An 18,933-nucleotide genomic window follows, 5' to 3' on the forward strand; every position below is an offset into this window, starting at 1 on the left:
GTTCTAGAGTACCGGTGGGTTTCTGGGGAAATAATGAAACCGACGTGTCTAGTGGGGGTTTTTGACCTGGGGCCCCTCAGGAGGCGAACCCGGCCACGAGTCCCGGAGAAGCGGTTCAGTTCAGCCTGTGATGGAAACAGGGCTTCTGCTGTTCACCCTCTGATGCTGGAAGTGTTTGTATGTGAGAGAGCTGAGCTACAGTCAAACAGTCAGACGACCACAGATCAGGGGACAACAAACGCTTTTAGTTAGAAAGAAAAATAAGAAAACAGGTAAAAACTAGTTTTGTCTACAGCGACAGTGTATTGGAGTTTCCACTGAATTCCAACCAGAGTAAAAGCAGAATATTCATCCTCAATATTAGCAACTATGAAGTCACCACACACATCACTACTAAGTCTAGAAACACAACATGGCTTGGCTGACATGGTGGCTTCTGGCAAGACGCACAATATTATAGGCACTAAACTCTGGAACATGCAATATGGTGGCTGGTTACTGTAGTTTGTGCCGGGTCGAGTCCTGTGGAGTGAGTCCGTTCACAGAGGGACGTTTGATTTCTGCAGCTGCGTGAGAGACAGCATGCTAACAGGTTCGCTGCTCTGAGCAGACTGGGCGGCAGGCGGAGCGTCACGTACGCAGAGGGGAAGAGCCTCAGGTGGATACAAACGACATCACCTGTATGAGGTCACAACGATGCAACGAGGTGCCAGGATGAGGACTTTAAAGAACGAGGCACATTTAATTGATTTAGGATGAAGACATTCGCTTATTTGTTTTTTTTGTGGTTGAGGTTGAAAAGCTCAAATTTCCAACTTCGTTGCTAAAGTGCTGGAGCCTTCCCCAAAGAGTAATGCCAACACTAAGGTGCAAAAAGTAAAGTTAACTCATATCAGAAGTACAGAAGGAGCGTTAACATTCAAACAGAAGCTGCAAGTTCAGATCTGAGAGAGATTCAGATGCGCAGAACAGGTTCGAGTGCAAAATACTGATTGGTCATTTCCGGAGTGAGGAGCTAACAGTGGTGAAAGGTGATGAGTTATTTCAGGCAGCAACAGCGGTTTCAGAAAATATCCGCTTCTTTGAGGAAAAAGTCAAAGCTACAAGAAGCTGTGGACATGAAAACTGAAGGAGAAAATTCAAGTAGGACTCCCAGGGTGCATTTCACTGACAAACGGCCAATCACAGAGCTTTGCAGTAACGGTGAAGATTACAGTGCTGAGAAAACTGAGTCTGGATCAGTTATGTGGTGACGTGTTTAGTTGCTGTATTTGCTCTTTTAAACTGTTTGGTGCTGTTGACAACACAATTCTTTTTTTAGTGTAATTTACTGTAATTCTTCGGCAGTTTCATTATCTGAATATCTGCGGTGTTTAAATTGTAATTTTTCTGCTGTGGCTGCTTGTTTTGAGCTGTAAGGTTCAGTTTCTTTACCTCAGTCCTGATATTTGTGGGTGGATTTGGGTGTGCATGGTTTTTGCCACCAGGTGGAGTCTTTGCGTCAACCAGGCGGATTTTGAACTAGAAGCTGATGAAGAAGAACTAAACTAAATTTCTGAGTAGAACAGACTGCCTGTTTTTGTTGTTGTTGTTAGGTGTGGAAACACAATCATCTCAAGTCATATTTTGCTCCAGCGTCCAGCTGAGTCTCTGCTAAACTAGCGCTCAGCCTGAAGTCATTTTGAAGGGAGTTTTTCAAACCTCTGTTGTTCAGTCCGGTTGAATCAGACTCTGGTTGCTTTTCCCTCTTGGTACAATTTGTTTGGGCTGATCTGAACAGAGCAATCGTACTCGGACCAAGACAACCACACCAAAACCCCTTAGAGGAAGTGGTCTCAGTCTGGTTCCCAAATTAATTCTGAGTTTGCAATGGGAACGTGATCGGACCTCGATCTGTCCCGACTGCAAGGTTACACTCTGCAGGTTTGAGGCAAATGATCCTGCAGTCAGCTGAGCTCTGCATGCTCACAAGTTGCTAGCAGTTAACAGAGAATGAATAGAGGTCGTACCTGGACTAGCTTCTTGATACTAAAGCCGCTGATATTCTTGCTTTGAACTACACCTTTGCATGTGTATCATGGCTACCTGGATGTCCTGAGTTCCTTGGGAGCATTGGTTTCACACATCCTCAGAACTTAACAATATACGACCACGAAATGCAGTTCCGCACATGACCAATGGGGGCAGTATCAAAGAGTACGGTCAGCAGCGGATTTAAATCACCGCAACAAAGGAAGAAAGTAGGAAAGAGAAAAATTTAGAGCTCGTCTGCCTGACAAACCAAGTACGATGTCACCGCTGCCGTCTTCGCTGACGTGATCCCAACATTAACAATACTGTAACCACCTCGAGTGTCGCCATGGTTTCTGTTTGTTTCTGTTTGCAGACACGGAAACAACAGAAGGAAGATATTCAGTTTTCAGCCAGCGATGATGAGGCCCTAATCTGCCCCCTAGCGGCGGTACTTTGTAATCCTCCCGATACGCACAGAGTGCACCAGCATGTGAACAATGACGCTGACATTGCAGCTGTGTACACGCTGGTCAGGAGTAAGTATACTAGTGACCTCAGGCAGATGGGAGCATCTTCAGGACCTTCTTCCTGTGTTTACTTTGTCACTCAGACACATTTGACCAGTGACTAACCGGAACACTCTCACCTGGATTTTCTGATGCACTTTGGTTCGCTTTTTTTCTGTTTGAAAAGAAACTGAACAACCATGTTTACAAACTCATCCGCTGCAGGAACAAACCACCTATAAGTTTGAAAACACTCTTAGATGATACAATCTGGCTTCAACTCATGGATGTATTAATAGATCTGATGTGGGGCTGTCAGTCAGTGGTCACTCGCGGTACTGCAACTCAAAAATAGTTTTTTGGTTTTTGCTGCTCGGACGTTTGCTGCCGCCGTTTGGTGCCGCCAATCACTGTTGCCCACTACTTGGACTAAAAGATGGAGGAAACACTAATGACGTGTTTTTGTAAATTTGCAGAACTGTACAATAACAAACTGACCTCATATCAGACCAGACAGAAAGATATTCACATGGTGAAATAACAGCTGCAAATGCAGCTATTAAAGATTCAGGGTTGTTACTAAATCTACTGCTACCAATGTAGCTAAGGTGGCATCGTTTAGTAACATTACAGACCCTGGAGAGGTAAATACTGCATCGACCAGTGAGGAACACAGCACAAGACCCTTATTTTTCTGGTCCGCTAGAAAATTAGTTAAATGAAAAGAGGCGAGGTTTCATGAGGATGTCGTCAGTCTGTCAGTACCTCTGTGGCCATTTTATTGTACCATGTCGCTTTTCTAGTTTTTTTTTCCGATGGCGCCTGCTCTGCGTTTTCAGTTTCCCCAGCTTCCAATATCACTTACACTCTCCGTTCTGTCCTCGTTGTTGTCCTAACTTGCTCTGCACTCATGAATCTCTCTTTCAGGCTCTCATATCTGGACTTACAGACTCAAAGTTAGTTTTCTGCTCAATGGATAGTTTTTGTGTTGCCATCTCAAGCGTATCTGACTCCACATGAAGCTGAACCAGACCTCGTTAAGGGTTTTACTTCTGCAGAACACCAACATCACCAACATGGCAAGGTCGACCTCTGCATACGTGCGTCTCCGGTTGAAGGCCTGCAGGGTCTCCGAGCGACATGCAGGCAGTTGATTGTACAAACTGGAGGAGTGCAAACTGTTCCAGACATTCAACAAGAAGAAACAATAAACAATGAGTCCATTTCCCACTCTTTCATTAAGACTAAAAACTAAAATAAAGCTACTATAAAAGTGGGTTTGGTTTGACATTAAAAGTGCTTCCTTTTAAACAGAAAGACTATCAAAACAAACAGATTCAATGAAGACCAGTACGGAAGTATCTCTAAACTGGAAGAACAGTTTGCTTGGAATACTTGAAAAACGAATGAGAAGTGCTTGAGGTTTTCTCATCAAACAACTGACTCATCTGTGTTTGAGGCGGTTTCAGTTTCTGATAAGAGGAATCAAGACCTCCTCAAGTTGCTCAAATATTTCAAACGATGATCAAAATGGGTATCAAAGACTCAGTTCAGAATAAGGTCTGTGTAGAGTCACAAATTCTATATAAATACTCATACATCAGATTGGCTACCTGTAGGGGGCAGTCTGGAAGTGGATGGAAAACATTACTGACCCTCCTCTTTGTTTATTGTGGGTTTAACGGAAAATGGGGAGGAAAACAAATGTGAGACTTTTAAGAAACCAGCTTAAGGTGCAAACCACCACCCCACATCACCTCTGAGGCTTTCAGTCAAGGACTAGTTTCAGTAAGGGACTGTCTGTCAATAGTAGGACTTTTAGTGAGAGACCATCAGTTAAGAGCAGGATTTTAAATAAGGGACTGTCAGTTAGCAGCTAGGCAATGAGTAAGGGACCGTCAGTCAATAATATCAGAGTTTAAAGCTGTATAACAGAGACAAAACAATAAACTATCAAAATACGAAATAAAAAAACAAAAAAAAAAAAAACAAAAACAGGTTATATTCCGGAAGCAACGTTTCGTTCAGAGTAATGTGTTGTTAAGCGTTGGTTTTTAGTTCCAAACTACTCCCCCCCCTCCCCACGGAGACTAGCGGGACACAACAGCTGCCTTTTGATTATATATACACACACACTTTTTTATCGGGTTTTCCTTTTCATTTGTTTTTCCTAGAAAAAGACGCTATGCGTTCTCCTCTCCAGCTGTCCAGGTCGGTTCTCTAATCCAGAACTTTACAGAGTCTCCAGACAGAATCAGACGGAGCAGAAGCTGCGACAGTCCTACCAGCTCTGTGTGACGCTATCCTTCTATCTGAAAACAGTGTAAAAACATTAACCTCCGTGAACAGCCCAGTCAGACTCCTCTTCCACCTGGTGCTGACTCAGTCCGTCAGTCTACTGATCAAGTCAGCCTGTTCATCCGACCCGACCAATCAGCTGACTCTTTCGCTGACGGCAGTCCGTGACTCTACGGTTTCCTCTCGGCTGGGGCATGGGACGGCGGACTGGGGGACGATGTCTCTGAGCTCCCTGCCCTCACCTACTGCCTCTGGCTCTGCCCGGAGCCTGGCCCTACCATCTGCCCCAGGGACAAGACCGACCCCGGCCCCGGCTACTCCAGGAGGTCCAGTAGGCATGGAGCTGGGAGGTCTCGAGTTGCTGTTTGACCCTCTTTCTCCTCCTAAAACCTCTCTGCTTTCTGACGTCATGGCCGGCTCCCCTCTCCCCTCCGCCCTGATGTCTTCCACACTGACCTCTCGGCTCGGCGGCAGGCTTCCTCGGCCAGGCCGTGTGGTGCTCAGATCTTGGGGCTGTTCACTCTGGTTCTGCTGAGCAGGGACCAGGTTGGTCCTTGTTAAGCTTGGAGATGGCCAGTGGGATGAGAGGTGCTGCACATGTGGTCTGGTGAGCTGAGGGTGGGGCTGGGGGCGCAGCTGTGTTTGAATCCGCTGAAAGTGTGGCTGTGCTTGGGACTGGGATTGGGACAGGGGTGGCCTAGGCTGGGCGAGAGACTGTCTGGGTTGTGGTCTGTATTGAGTCTGGAGTTGGTGTTGCAAAGGGTGCCTTGTCTGCAGTTGGGGCTGCGCTTGATGCCTGGGTTGCAGGTGAGGTTGAGGTTGGGCTGGGGTCCTGGACTGGTGTTGAGGCTGAGTTTGGGCTGGGGTCCTGGCCTGGGGTTGAGGCTGAGTTTGGGCTGGAGTCCTGGCCTGGGGTTGAGGCTGCGTTTGGGCTGGAGTTCTGGGCTGGATTTGAGGCTGCATTTGGGCAGGGGTTCTGGACTGAGATTGAGTCTGAAGTTGGGTTGGGGTCCTGGCCTGGGGTTGGAGTTGAGGCTGCAGTGAGTGCCGGGGCTGGGATTGAGATTGCTGTTTGAGCTGGCTCTGGGGTTGAGACGGGTGCCTGGGCAGGGTTTGAGGTTGGAGTGCTGTGGGGGACTGGGTTTGTGGATGTGGATGCCTTGTTTGGGGCGGATGAACGTGCAGAATGGATGGGGACTGAGGAGGGTGTGACTGAGGTGGAGCATGCTGAGCCTGAAGCTGGGTTCGGTGCTGGGCTGGGGAGTGGACAGGTTGTGACTGGGCTTTTTGGGGGGATGTCTGCGGCTGACTGTGGGTTTGAGGTTGTTGGGGCCGTGGCTGGGGCAGGACATGCCTGGTAGAAGAGGACTGGGGCGCTGGGTATCGAGGCTGAGCTTGCGGCTGACTGGGAGACTGGGTCTGGGGATGTTGTTGGGGACGGGGTTGGGCCTGGTGGCGTGGTTGAGGGGGAGGATGCCAAGGTTCAGGCAGGGACTGAGGCACAGACTTGGACTGTGGTCTGGGAGGAGTTTGCTGGGTATGCTGCGATTGTTGGGTGGTGATCAGAGGCACAGTCTGGGACTCGACTTCAGGCCTGGACTGGCTGGAGGGTGCTGGGTGTCCAGAGGCTGGAGGAGGAGGAACAGGAGGAGGCTGATCCAATGTGGAGGCAGAGGACTGTTGGTGGCGATGATGATGGTGGTGGTGGTGGTGATGATGGTGGTGTTTGTGAGGTGGCCGGTCCTTCCTTTTGTGGCTTTTTGATGGGCTAATGCTACTGCTGCTGCTGCTACTCCTTCCTCCTCCCTCTCCTCCCTTATCACCTACATCTTCACCCACTTCCTCTCCTCTGCTTTCTCCATCTCCTGCTGCTATTCCTGTTTTTTCTTTGTGCTTCCTCCCTTTATGTGTCTTGTGTCCATGGGATTGGCTTTCATCTGAAGCCATGGGCTGCTTCTGTGAATGTGACTGACTGTGCTCAGATGGGGCGGGCGGAGGATCTGATGTTGGAGCCCCCTCCCCTATTCCTCCCTCCCCCTCTGCAGTAGACCTCCTTCCAGTCTCTGTTGTCGTAGCCACTGGAGTCTGAACACTCTCCCTCTCCTCCACAGTCTCTCTCGTTTTGCGTTTTTTGATTGGCAGAGCTGTTTCCTGGACAACAGGTTTGGTGGAAGACTCCTTGGCTGCTCTCCGTTTGGCCTCAGCAGCTAATATGGCAGCTGCAGCGTAGCTCCCAGCTGTTGAACTACCAGAGGTTGATGCGGAGGAGGTGGATGCTGTGGCAACTGATGATGCTGTTGAAGCCGAGGCTGGTTTCCTGCCCCGTTTCTTGGGGGCAGTCTGTGGTGGGGGCGGAAGTTCCTGTTCTGATTTCCTCTTTCTCCCGGGACGGGACTTGGGCACCAGGGCAGGAGAAACCACCTGCAGGTGAATTACCACATTAACAAGCAGCATTAGCATCAACATTGTGACTGCTTTTTTTTTTTTTTTTAAATAATAAACATACATTGCATTATGAAAGGTCGTACAGCACTAACTGGACCCTTTGATTCCACATAGCTTCAAGGCTATGTCAATGCACAATTCCACCTGAGTTTGTGCAGGTCTGCTCTACGCAGTGCTTTGAGATCCTCCTCATGAAAATCACAAACATAATTACATTATAACAAAGCACATGTAGATCGTCCTGCAGGAATAAATTGCTGGTAGACTCAGGAGTTTCTAAAAATCTTCTTCCATCACCTGACTGTATCCCCAGTCAATATGAGCAGTTCATCTCAAGCTTGGGCAAAGTCTCTCTCTCTCCTCCTGGAATCACTGCTTGAACCTTTCTGAGGCCTACTGAAAGTCCCTTTTCACTGTCTCAACACCTAGGTTTTTATATCTCTGACCACAGAAAGTGCAGTCCCCCTGGTACCTTTCCGCTTATTAATGAGTTCCTTGGGCTAATCAACCACTAAAAGTCTTTTCCTTAAGCTTCCTCTGGGAAGCTTCCTCCCACTAGCTTGTTCTTGGGTTGCCACCACAATAGGCCCCAGTGACCTTCAGGCCACAACTCTAAGCAGGCACCTAAGGACTTCGAACAAGACTCCCACGAATTCTACATCCACACCCTTCCATGGGATACACAGACAGTCCTTATAAAGGTGGAATTTTAAGACCTTGCACACAGGCTCCTCAGCCAGATGTTCCCAGTTCACCCTTACCTCAAGTTTGGATTTACCAGGTCTGCCTGGCAGCCTCGCCTGCCATCTGATTTAACCGACCACCAGGTGGTATCAGTTAGCGACTCTGCTATGATCTACCTCAGCAGGGCAAGGTTGCTCATTCCTGTCTTGACTGATTCATAAGGGTCTTTAAAAGGGCTGCTCACCTGGCTCCAATTTGCTTTTTGGGGGCCCTACCCAGTGCTGCTGAAGGAGTGCTTCAATGGTAATGGGAAACACAAGCCTCTCCACCACAACAAGGTGGTGATTCATGGATGAGATGATCGGCTAAAGATGTGATCATTTAAATTATATTAGAATATCTTTTGACATTGGAAAGTACTAGCATCCCTGGGTGCAAGAATTGTGGAGAGGTGCTCTGGTGCAGAAGTATATTTGGGCTGGTTAGCCTGTTGTTGTGATCCTTAGACTGAATGACAGACAAGTCATACCTTTGTGGCAGTGGAGGTGGTGCCAGTGGAGGACTCTGCCTTGCTGAAGGGCATCTTGACCAGCAGTTTGCCCGGTGTTTTCTCAACCACGCGCTTCATGGCCACGCCCTCTGTGGCTTGCCGCATCTTCCCACTGCCTACACAAACACATACACATAAACCTGTAGAATCAAGAAACGCTTACATACTCTACTAACTTATGAGATCAGTATAATGACAGTTTAACTTTTAGAGTCATTGCCTTAGTACCTTTGGGTCGCCCACGGCCTCGCCCCGATGGTTTCACCACCTTCGGTTTCTTGGGAGGACGTTTCTCACGGCGGGAGGGGCTTCCACGTCCGGTGACAGTGAAATCAAAATCATTGGGGTCGGTGGTTGTGTCACCAACCTTTTGGAAGTAGGCAATAAGTTCCACCTTGGAACGAAATGCCTTACCCTCTGAGCTAAACAGTGAAACAAAAACAAACATATCATCCCTAAAACTGTGCTATTACTCCATGTCATCATGGAGGACTAACATAGCATCAAGGTTGGACTCGGCTTACTTGATCAGGTAGACATCAAACTTCCCCGCAGAGCGTCCAGACTTCCTTTGTTTGAGTTTGCGGGTCCAGCCTTCAGGCAGTGATGGGTCGTCGTACAGCGGCCCACGGTCCCGGATGATGGAGCGCCGCTGCCTGGGAGAACCTGCGGACTCACTTCCTGCTGCAGATTCTGAACCTGGTGCTGACCCTGGCTCTGAAGGGCCTGCCACTGGCTCCAACACCTGCAGGGAGAAGTAATATAAAACCAGCTTTTCATCCGAAACGTGTTTGCATCACACAGGATAACGTCACATTGTGTGGTAGATGTTTAAAACTCAGTCCCTCCGGGACTCCACTTGTTCTGGCTAACCTCTGATTCTGTTGCTGGCAACACCTGTCTTTACCTGGGTCTGTGCCTCCGCCCCCATCTGTGGCTGCAGCCCGGCTGTTGGGGGCTTCGCCGCCGATGTGGTCTCGCCCCCCCGGTCGGCATGGCGACGCTCCCTGCGGGCCTTCTTGGTCTTACTGTGGGACCTGTCTCTCTCTCTGGTGGGCGGCTGGGGGTCGACAGGTCCTTCCTCACCCTCTTGACCCTCCTCTCTGTGAAGGACAGATGAAATCATACCTGTTAACATTACATCACTCATGACATCACATGGTTAAAGCTCCACACTGTTTTGTTTATTTGTCTCCTTTCCAATGGGAGGGTTAGCACCCAACAATAATTTTCTGTAACTTTACAAATCCAACAACCTCACAACCACGCCCGCCTCACTGAGTGATTGGTCAGCTGTGTGGAGGTGAGAAAGTGGTGGGGGTTTTAACTTCTCTCACTTTTGATGTGAACAACTGAGGTCAACACTATGAATGTCTCCTAAGAGAGACCGTCTGAAAGTGGGAGAAGTTCTCTTCTAATTTAAACAATTCAAAGACGCAAAGACACAGTTACTGAAGAAATCATGGGTGCAGCAGGAGGAGGATATCGCTTTCACATCAGATGTACAAGACTATGTAAGTGTAAGGTGGAGTGCAGAATTGAATTGTTGTGTTTTTTCTGGGGCACTTTTGCCCTAATTTGTTCATAGTAGTAAAAATACAGGCAGGAAATTCTAGGACACCCCCAGATTTTTTACTTAAGTCCCGACAAGATTGGAGGGTACGGTAACAGAACTCAAGGGACTCAGACATGGAAAGAAAGAAAAAAAACCCCAAACATTTCCTCTGTATTTGTCCACTGCTAAATTATCACTGTCATTATTTCCTCCCATCAGTGTCTGTATCCCATTGGAAATGAACTGTGGATGTCAGCGCATTTGGGGTCAAAGTTGAGTTTAGTTGAACTCTGGATAGAGGACGACCCTAATTAAAAGGGTTTTACTCTCGTCCTGTTGGAAAGTTTCCCTGAGATCTCATTAATCCAGGAAGAAGAGAGTCATGAAGCCTGAAAAATGAAATACAGTGATACGTAAAACCCACATCAGTGTATCTTGTCTCTCAGTCACAGACTCACGCTCTCCTGTCAGACTGTTGAAGGCCAGAATCATTTTCTCTGAGAGTCAGTATTTTTCAGGCTTCAGTCTTTCTGAGCATCATCTCTGACGCTGTAGCTCTTTACTATTTGACAGGTTTTCTTCCTGGTTCGTTTCTGCAGTAAAGACGTTGGGAGATGCTGTGAACTCGATTTCACTCGTCATGGAGTTTTTTAAAACAGAAACTCCTGCAGGTTAAACTGGACTAACCAAACCCTTTTAGTGCAGACTGATTCTGACAGACTCACTATAAACAGACTGTAAAAAACTCGGCAGCCTAGCGACATTAAGCTAGAAACCACCCTTAACGCATAACTCTCTGTAGGAAACCGTGTGACTCTGGTACTCTCTCCATTCAAAGACAATATTTGATGTTGTCTACATGTTATCGTCTCGTCTTCCAATATAATATGACCCCAGTTGTTTCCAGAAAAAGATACAGTCTTATATTTGGGCCAGTGCGGTAGCTCATTTGAGGCAAAATGAGGCTTTTATTGTGAAGCAACTATAGGAAGTGTTAAAGTTACAGCCATTTTCAATGTCCCTAAACGCACCAACAGGAAGTTTTCAAGTCGGTCTCTGCTTTGATTGTTTAAAAAGACTTTGAAGTTTAATCATCCCCTGTGGTGGATTTTCTCTCTGCAGCAGGTTTCAGGTCCGTGGTCAGAGATAAAATGAAACTAAAGGCAGCTGGAAGTAAACAAAGATCTAAGCTGTGCTGTGTGATTCCATTGTAGCGTCACACTTCAGTCATGTGTCTGAGCGTTTCAGCAGGAGGGCTCATCCAGGTGGCTGTAAACAGGAAGTGATGTTTACAACACCAGAAAGAGACTCTAACAGCTGATGTCAGCAGAAACACTAATCCTCATCTCTGTTGTTCTTTTTGCTTTTACATTTCGTTCATCAACAAAAATCCATCACTGCATTTAGAGTGACAGTCTAAAGTTTTAGACAGTGTTTTACCATTATTATTTTTAATTGACATGCGTCCACTTTGTCGGTCCTTTGCGTTGTAGAATATATCTTTTTCATTTATCTAATTTTTTTGAGGAGACTCTTGATTGGGCTGCAACTAACTGTTATTTTCATTGTAGATTAATCCATCAATTAATAATTCTCTCTATTATTTGACTGATTGTTTAGTTTATGAAAAATCATAAAACAAAAAATTATTTCCATCTCATAGTCCAGTGTGACATTGTCATGTCTTGTACTGTGTGACCAACTGTCCAAAACTCAAAGAGATTCAGTGTCCTGTTTATTTATTTAATGGTCTATATAACAGGGACAGTGCTCATTAATAAACTTTGCTGGTTGTAGCTCCACAGAGGTGAATCTTTGCTGGTCTTCTTTGTCGTCTATAATTTTAGACTGAATATCTTTGGCTTTTGGACTATTGGTCGGACAAAACAACCACCTATTCAAAATTTTCTAACCTAAATGGTACTGCAACTAACAATTATTTTCACTATCAATTATTCTGATTTTTTTTTTTTAATTGATTTATCATTACATCTATAAAATGTCAGAGAGCAGTGAAAAATGTTTATCTTGGTTTCTCAGAGTCCAAGATGACGTCTTCAAGCGTGTTGTTTAAAACCCGAAATATTCAGTTTACGGTGATATAAGAGTTTTGCTTGAAAAATGATTCATCAATTATCAAAATTGTTGCCAATTAACTTTTTAACTGTCTACACATTGAACTACACTGAAGAATCTGCTGATTTTAGCGTATCACAAATCCGTCGCATTCCCGGCGGTTTCCACCCTGAACATGATGAGGTTCGTAGCGCTGCAGAGTTCATGAGTCTAGCACAAGTCACCTCCCAATGTTTGACTCGACAACAAAAACCTGAGGCCAGAAATTTGATATGCACATTTGAGAACATGTGAATACGCCACAAGATCTTGGCTCAAAGGTCCACTTACTAGCTTTCAGAAATTGCAACCGCATCTCACGATTTTTACTCAGTGAATATAGCTGGCTCAGGTGTCCTCACATGACCTCAGTGAATACAGATTTTATTTTTCCCATTATATTTATGTGTGTGACAGTTTCCCTACATGTTGGTCTAAATACCGTTATACTGCCAGGAATATCATTCTGATGGGGAAATACTAATTCACTTAATGTTATTTTATAATAATTTTTTTTTTTTTTGCCAAAGAACAGTCACATGAAAAGATAGAGTCCAACCTGAAAACTGTTTGCAATAGATCTATAACAGTAAGGTGAACGACTCCTCAGGTTGGAAAAAAATAAAAAAGACCTCTGTGACCTCAACGCTCACTACGACCCTTCACGTTACCGCCGTAAAAATTGGCCAAAACTGACATTGGGTTATTCCTTTAAAAAAAAACACAAAGGTTCACACCATTCAAACATCTACTTTTGCACATTATGTCCGTAAGAGGAAAAACCAATATGAGAGACAGAACTACTTGGGCTCATATTTTCGAGATGTGTCCTCAGGTCGCTGGTGCTGGAATGCTAGGCTAACTGTAGCTCACATAGCCTGCATACAACTTTATCTCCAGGTTCCACATTTTTGACTTCTACTGACTAAAATCCTAATTTTTCCCAAACGGGTTTTTTTTAGATCGATCAGAGTGCAGATCACTCTCTCTGCGGCCGAGTTGGGTTGCAAACTCTCTGCCTTCATTACCGCACGGTACTTGTTGAGCTATTTGCTCATATCAGCTTGACCTACATTTAATTTTCAGTCGACGAAAGTGACATCGTGCGGCTGCCTTCTGTCATGTAGTGCATTCAGTGCAGGGGCCCAAGTGAGAACTCGTGAGGCAGACAGCGTTTTTTTCCACAATCGAATATTAATTTTCACCATTGCAGGGCTCCAGAGTGCGACCACAAATCTGTCAGTTGCGACTAAAGATTTTCATTGGTCTCACCGTGGCGCCTGACATCACAGCAGAGTTGTCTCTGTGTGTGTATGTGTGTAGCATTTTTTTTTTTTTCCCAATCCACATTCTGCGAAGACCCGCCCCTACTCTGCCTCTGATTGGCTCTGACCCTGGTATTCTTCTTCGCTGAATGCGGGTGGGGAAAAAAAAGTGTTTGTGTGAGACCGTGCCCCGTAGACCTCCTCAAGCCTCAAACCTTAAAACATACTGTCAATTCAAAATGACGAGAAAATCAAGAAAAACGGCGAAGTTCCCGTTAGACCTGTCATCGGCCCTGAAAGACCCAGCTCAGACCGGACATCATCGGCAGAGGTAAGATCAGTGGTAGAAGTATTCAGACCCTCTACTTCAGTAAAAGTACCAAAACAGCAACGTAAAAATACTCCATTACAAGTAAGGGTCCTGCACTGAAAAATCCCTCTGAAGTAAAAGAACATAAGTATTTGCAGAAAAATGTAGTTAAAGTATTAAAGGAAAAGTACTGGTTTGGTTCCTCTGACTGAGACATTATTATATCTGACATGATTAGATTCGACAGATTAGATCTGAACATTTGTTGAAATGAACCCATGTGAGACGTTTGGAGGGAAAAATCCCCGTTTGGTGAAGCTGTTAACATCTCATCGACATCCGAAACGTGACCTGACGACACACTGCTGTTTGTGAGACGTCAGAAGCCGAAAAGCTTGGAAACCACAATGTGTTGTGTTTTATCGTCCATTGTGTAAAATCTTCAGCTTACGAGTAACTAGTAACTAAAGCTGTCAAATAAATGTAGTGGAGTAGAAGTAATAAAGGAGCCGGAAATGGAAAAACTCCTAAAAAAAAAAAAGTACCTAAAAATTGTCCTAAAGTACAGTACTTGAGTAAATGTACTTAGTTACTGGGTAAAATGCCTAATCCTGACCCAACATCTTCGGTAGACATGGTCTCATCTGACTCCGAGTCAGAGCCTGCAACATCCAAAAAGGCCAAAATACTGTATCTGCCTTTTTCAAAGAATGGATTGTCCAATATCCATGGCTGAGATATGATAACACACCCAAAAATGATCACGCTTAAAATGTATTATTGCGGTGCCATAAGGCACGGCGAACACATTTTGGGAGAGCCTAAAATATGTGCTGGTGCACCCAAATGAAAAAGTTAGGTGTACCAGTGCAACCGGTGTTAATACTCAGTCTGGCCTGGATCAATGTTTTTTTTACAAGCTGATTACATAATCTGATTTAGAATATTTGTTGACAGCTCCGATTTAAGTGATAAGATATAAAAACATATTTCTGTTGCACTTTTATATTGGATATTTGATGACTTCAGTCATCAAAAATCCTCCAGAATAAACAACGTGAGGAGTAAATTGTGTTGTTGAGGCGACCACAGCTTCTTTCTGCGCTGAGCACATAAAGGAGCCGCCGCTTCAGTTTAAGTGACACATGGTTAAAACCGCTGTTTTCACTATTTTCTGACCGATTCACTGCAAACTGATTAATCAGCCTCAGCTGCAGCCTTTGTCATTCCTGACTAACTTGGCAGAAGACGGTATTAATTACACGGTATTAAGAGACGTTTCTTATTATCTCCACTCGGCTGTACTGTGATCGGATCTCGTTATGTAAATTAGGTGGGCGGAGCTGACGCGTCTCAGGTAGAAGATTCAAACCAGCTGTCGGTCCGTGACTGAGCGTGTTTACATGCACATTAGTGTCCTGGTTTTGATCGTATTCAGGATCTGAGGTTTACGTGGACCTGAAGTACCGGATTATTAATCTCCTTGTTCACACGATCAGACCAGTGTCCGGGCTTCTTTTTGCAGGTGTGTCCTGTTTCCTGAACATCCCAGCCTCTTATTTCTGCATCATCAACAGCGGAGCATGAACTCTGCTGGTTTTAACTTCTCCAACACGTTTCATAATCCACATTCAGTGATTCCAGACTTTTTTACAACAGAAGAGAAGACAAATAGTTTTTATTCGTAAGTTTGTCAGTAAAAGTGAAGGATTTTTACTTTTATCTGCCACATAAATCCACATTAGCAGTTTGATAAATGCAGGCCCAGGTCAGACATGGCAGACACACACTGATCCCCCTTTTTTTTTCCAGTCCAGTTTTTTTTCCAGCAAATTAAACTTTTGAACACCTTTTAATGTCACACAGAATAAAATCTAATACGTGTTTTACAGTCATACCAGTCAAAGTATGAAAGATATCAACGAAAACCTGTGGGGGGGGTATGACCTCGAATTGTTTACCAAGTGCAAAATCCTACTTAGGTAAAGGTATGTGAGTATAATCAGGAAAAAGGAGTAAGAGTATTTAGTAGAAAAGTACTCAAGGCAGTAAAATGTTCCTGTGACTGGTTTATTGTTTTATATCAACAGATCATTATTACTGTGTAACAGCCTTTAACTGCTGGAACTGGATATATGGAGCTAATTACTTACATAACATTCAGTACAGGACTTCAGATAATGATTACTGTTACTATGGATTAATCTGACGATTATTTTATCAATTAATCGATTGATTGACTCTTAAAAAAACAGACTCAGGTGAGAAATGTTGCCCCAGTCGCCCAGAGCCCAAAGTGAAACCATCAGTGCTCGTTTCCAACCAACAGTCAAACCTCAAAGTTATTAAACATAAATGAAATAATGTAAAGTAAAAACCCGCAGATTTTCTCATCATTTCAGAACCTGTAAGTTTACATGAAGAATCGCTTGACAACTACCAAAGTAGCTGCCGGTTCATTTTCTGTCAATCGACTGATTGATTAATCGGCCAATAGTTTCGGCTTTACTTGAATGTACTGTTGGGTATTTTAATTTATACCAAAGAATCATATTTTATTAGTTTTGATTTGTCAAGTAACTGCAGCTGTCAGATAAATGTAGTGCAGTAAAAAGTATGATATTTAGACTACTTTAAAGTATCATGAAAAAGAAATACTCCAGTAGAGTACAAGTACCTCAAAAGTGTACTTCAGATCAGTACTTGAGTTAATGTACTTATTTCCTTTCCACTTTTGTGTTTTAAAATAACCAACAGATCAGTCAATGGAAACAGTTGAGCTGCGGCTTCAACAAGAGTCAGTTTCTACTTTATGTCACTTCCACAGGCCTGACGACACTGAACTGCCATTATTCGCCGCCACCCCCAGATTCCTCCTGTGAGCCCTCCATGGGGTCTACACCCCCAGGCTGGAAACCACTGTGTGTGTGTGTGTGTGTGTGTGAGATGAAGCTGCAGGTGGAGGTGAAGCAGCAACCACAGGAACAGGAAGTGAGCTGCAGAGGAAATTGGGCCACACACACACACACACACACACACACACACACACACACAGCGTCCAGAACACACACGGTCACGGGTTCGACTCCCGCCTGAAGCCCTGATACACACAAACTCAAACACATACACACACAGCTGCCTGGCTCAGCGGCTCTGAGGCAGCTGGATGCTAGTCAGAGTTGGGCCTAATAATGTGTTTTAGCCCGCGGACAGGGGGCTGGGTGTGCGGGCCGTGTGCCGGGGCGTGTGTGTGTGTGTTTGTGTGTGTGTGTGTGTGTGTGTGGGGGGGGGGGGGGGGTTAACCCGGGTTAGTGAGCAGCCTGACTCTATTCGTTCCCCTCACATGAAAACACTCTGTGTTTGCTAACCAGCTAACAGCCGTTAGCTTCCTGCCTGTCTGACGGCGGCGGGCGGACACACCACCGGTGACCGGGGCTGTGATGTTTGTGACGGACACGCCACCGCCGACCCCCGGCCTGACTTCCCGGGGAGTTGTTTGGAAGTCAGAGCGGCCCGGTGGCGCACGGAGAGCGGGCTAAGCTAGAGCTAACCTCCGCTCCGGCTACAGCAGCTAAAGTACAGACTTAGCAGTAAGTTGGTGACGTATTCCCGCTAACCCCGCTCCGCCGCGACAGGCCGCGGAGAAAACCAACGCACTTTTACTTCAATAAAACACACGACAGAAAAATCTCGGCGGCGGCGGGAGGCGGCGGTGGCGGCGCTTTAACGGAGGATAAAATGTAAAAAATCCACTTACAGTCTCTCCTCTCCGCTCTCCACGGCGGCCATTTTTATTTAAATAAATAATTTTATATTAAAAAAAAGCCTCCAAACATCTCTGCTCCCTCCTGCTGCACCCCGCCCCCTCCGACTCCATTTCCAACCGCCGTCAGTCACCAAACACCGCGAGATCTGCGCCCACATGAGATCAACGCAGCGCAGGGGCGGTGTAATCCCGCGAGATGTGACGGGCTGAGACGATCAGGCTGAGGCGTTCAGGACCGGCTTAGAAAACCAGGGCGTCTGCAGATCTGAGACAGTCTTAAGAGTCAAAGTCCGTCAAAAAAAAAAAAAAAAAAAAATTGACAAACTCCCGAGAAGGTTTTAAAAAGTCTGAAATTTCTGTTACAAAGCTCCTGAACATGTTTCCTCTCCTGTCACATTAGTTCTGTCTTTTACCGTCAATTGCGAGGAAGCTCATCCAGTCACAATGGACAAAGGTTTTTTTTAAATCCAGCCATCAATTTTTGTTTTGCTGTTTTTTCTACATACAGTATATGCATTTATGAGAAACTGACAGATTAATTTGACAAAGATAAAGATAATTAGAAGACTGGAAAGACCCAGTCCTGTCACAAAGTCAGAAAACAGTGAAGCTGAAGGCTCATTTTCATGCCGACTCTTGTTAGAGGATGAGAGAGTTCGCGGAGCTTCAGGGCAGGACAGAAAGGTTAAGCTGCCGTTAGTTTTTAACGTGTAGCTTCGTTTAACCCCAAAAACGACTCCTTGAGAATGAATTTCTGCCCATTGAACTCCCAAACAGAAAAGGAAGAACATCATTCGAGCTTCGTCTCATTACATAATTATTTCTGTGTGTCTGATTCATCTGGAACCCAGTGGTGGTGGGTAACTAAGTACATTTACTCAAGTACAATACTTACATTTGAGGTACTTGTACTTTACTTGAGTATTTAATTTTCATGTCACTTTCAGCTTCTACTCCACACTATTGTACTTTTTCGTTCGCTGCGTTTATCTGGTAACTTTAGGTAACCGTAGTGTAAGGAAGTCGAGCCCCCCACAGAATGTTATTTGTATTGTACCGATCTAATTACACAGAGTAAAGATTCCAATTTCATCTTTACAGGACTTTTGGAGTGGAATGTGGAAGTCTGGTGTTTGTCCATAGTTTTATAGCCTCGTCAGAACATCAGATTTTGGCAAAGTAAAAAGTGCAGAGTTAAAGGTAGAAAAGTAGAATTTGATGCTTTTTTACCGGTTTAGAGCAGGAATGTACACACAATTGATCACATTTTCAAAGCCAGTGGAGGAGAGTGAAGAACAAGAAGAAAAACGGAACAAATAATAAACTGAAATTAGAAAACATGGTACAATAAATGTGGTTTTATGTGTATCAGTGTAATATTTGTGACACAAGACAGATTTTTACCAACGGCTCAATTTCCCCACAT

General features: G+C 45.1%; 1 protein-coding gene across 1 annotated transcript; it reads right to left on the reverse strand.

Moving 5' to 3' along the window:
* Window positions 1-17,535, reverse strand: mecp2 (methyl CpG binding protein 2). Its single transcript, XM_040153081.1, has 6 exons — window positions 17,499-17,535; window positions 9,404-9,599; window positions 9,021-9,241; window positions 8,725-8,918; window positions 8,476-8,612; window positions 1-7,238 (listed from the first exon to the last, which is right to left on the reverse strand). The coding sequence occupies exons 1-6, from the start codon at window positions 17,528-17,530 to the stop codon at window positions 4,953-4,955; spliced, it is 3,066 nt and encodes a 1,021-aa protein (XP_040009015.1). The 5' UTR covers window positions 17,531-17,535; the 3' UTR covers window positions 1-4,952.
* Between the last annotated feature and the right edge of the window lie 1,398 nt (window positions 17,536-18,933).

The sequence above is a fragment of the Xiphias gladius genome, chromosome 18, assembly GCF_016859285.1.
Source record: "Xiphias gladius isolate SHS-SW01 ecotype Sanya breed wild chromosome 18, ASM1685928v1, whole genome shotgun sequence".
Classification (NCBI taxonomy): Eukaryota; Metazoa; Chordata; class Actinopteri; order Istiophoriformes; family Xiphiidae; genus Xiphias; species Xiphias gladius.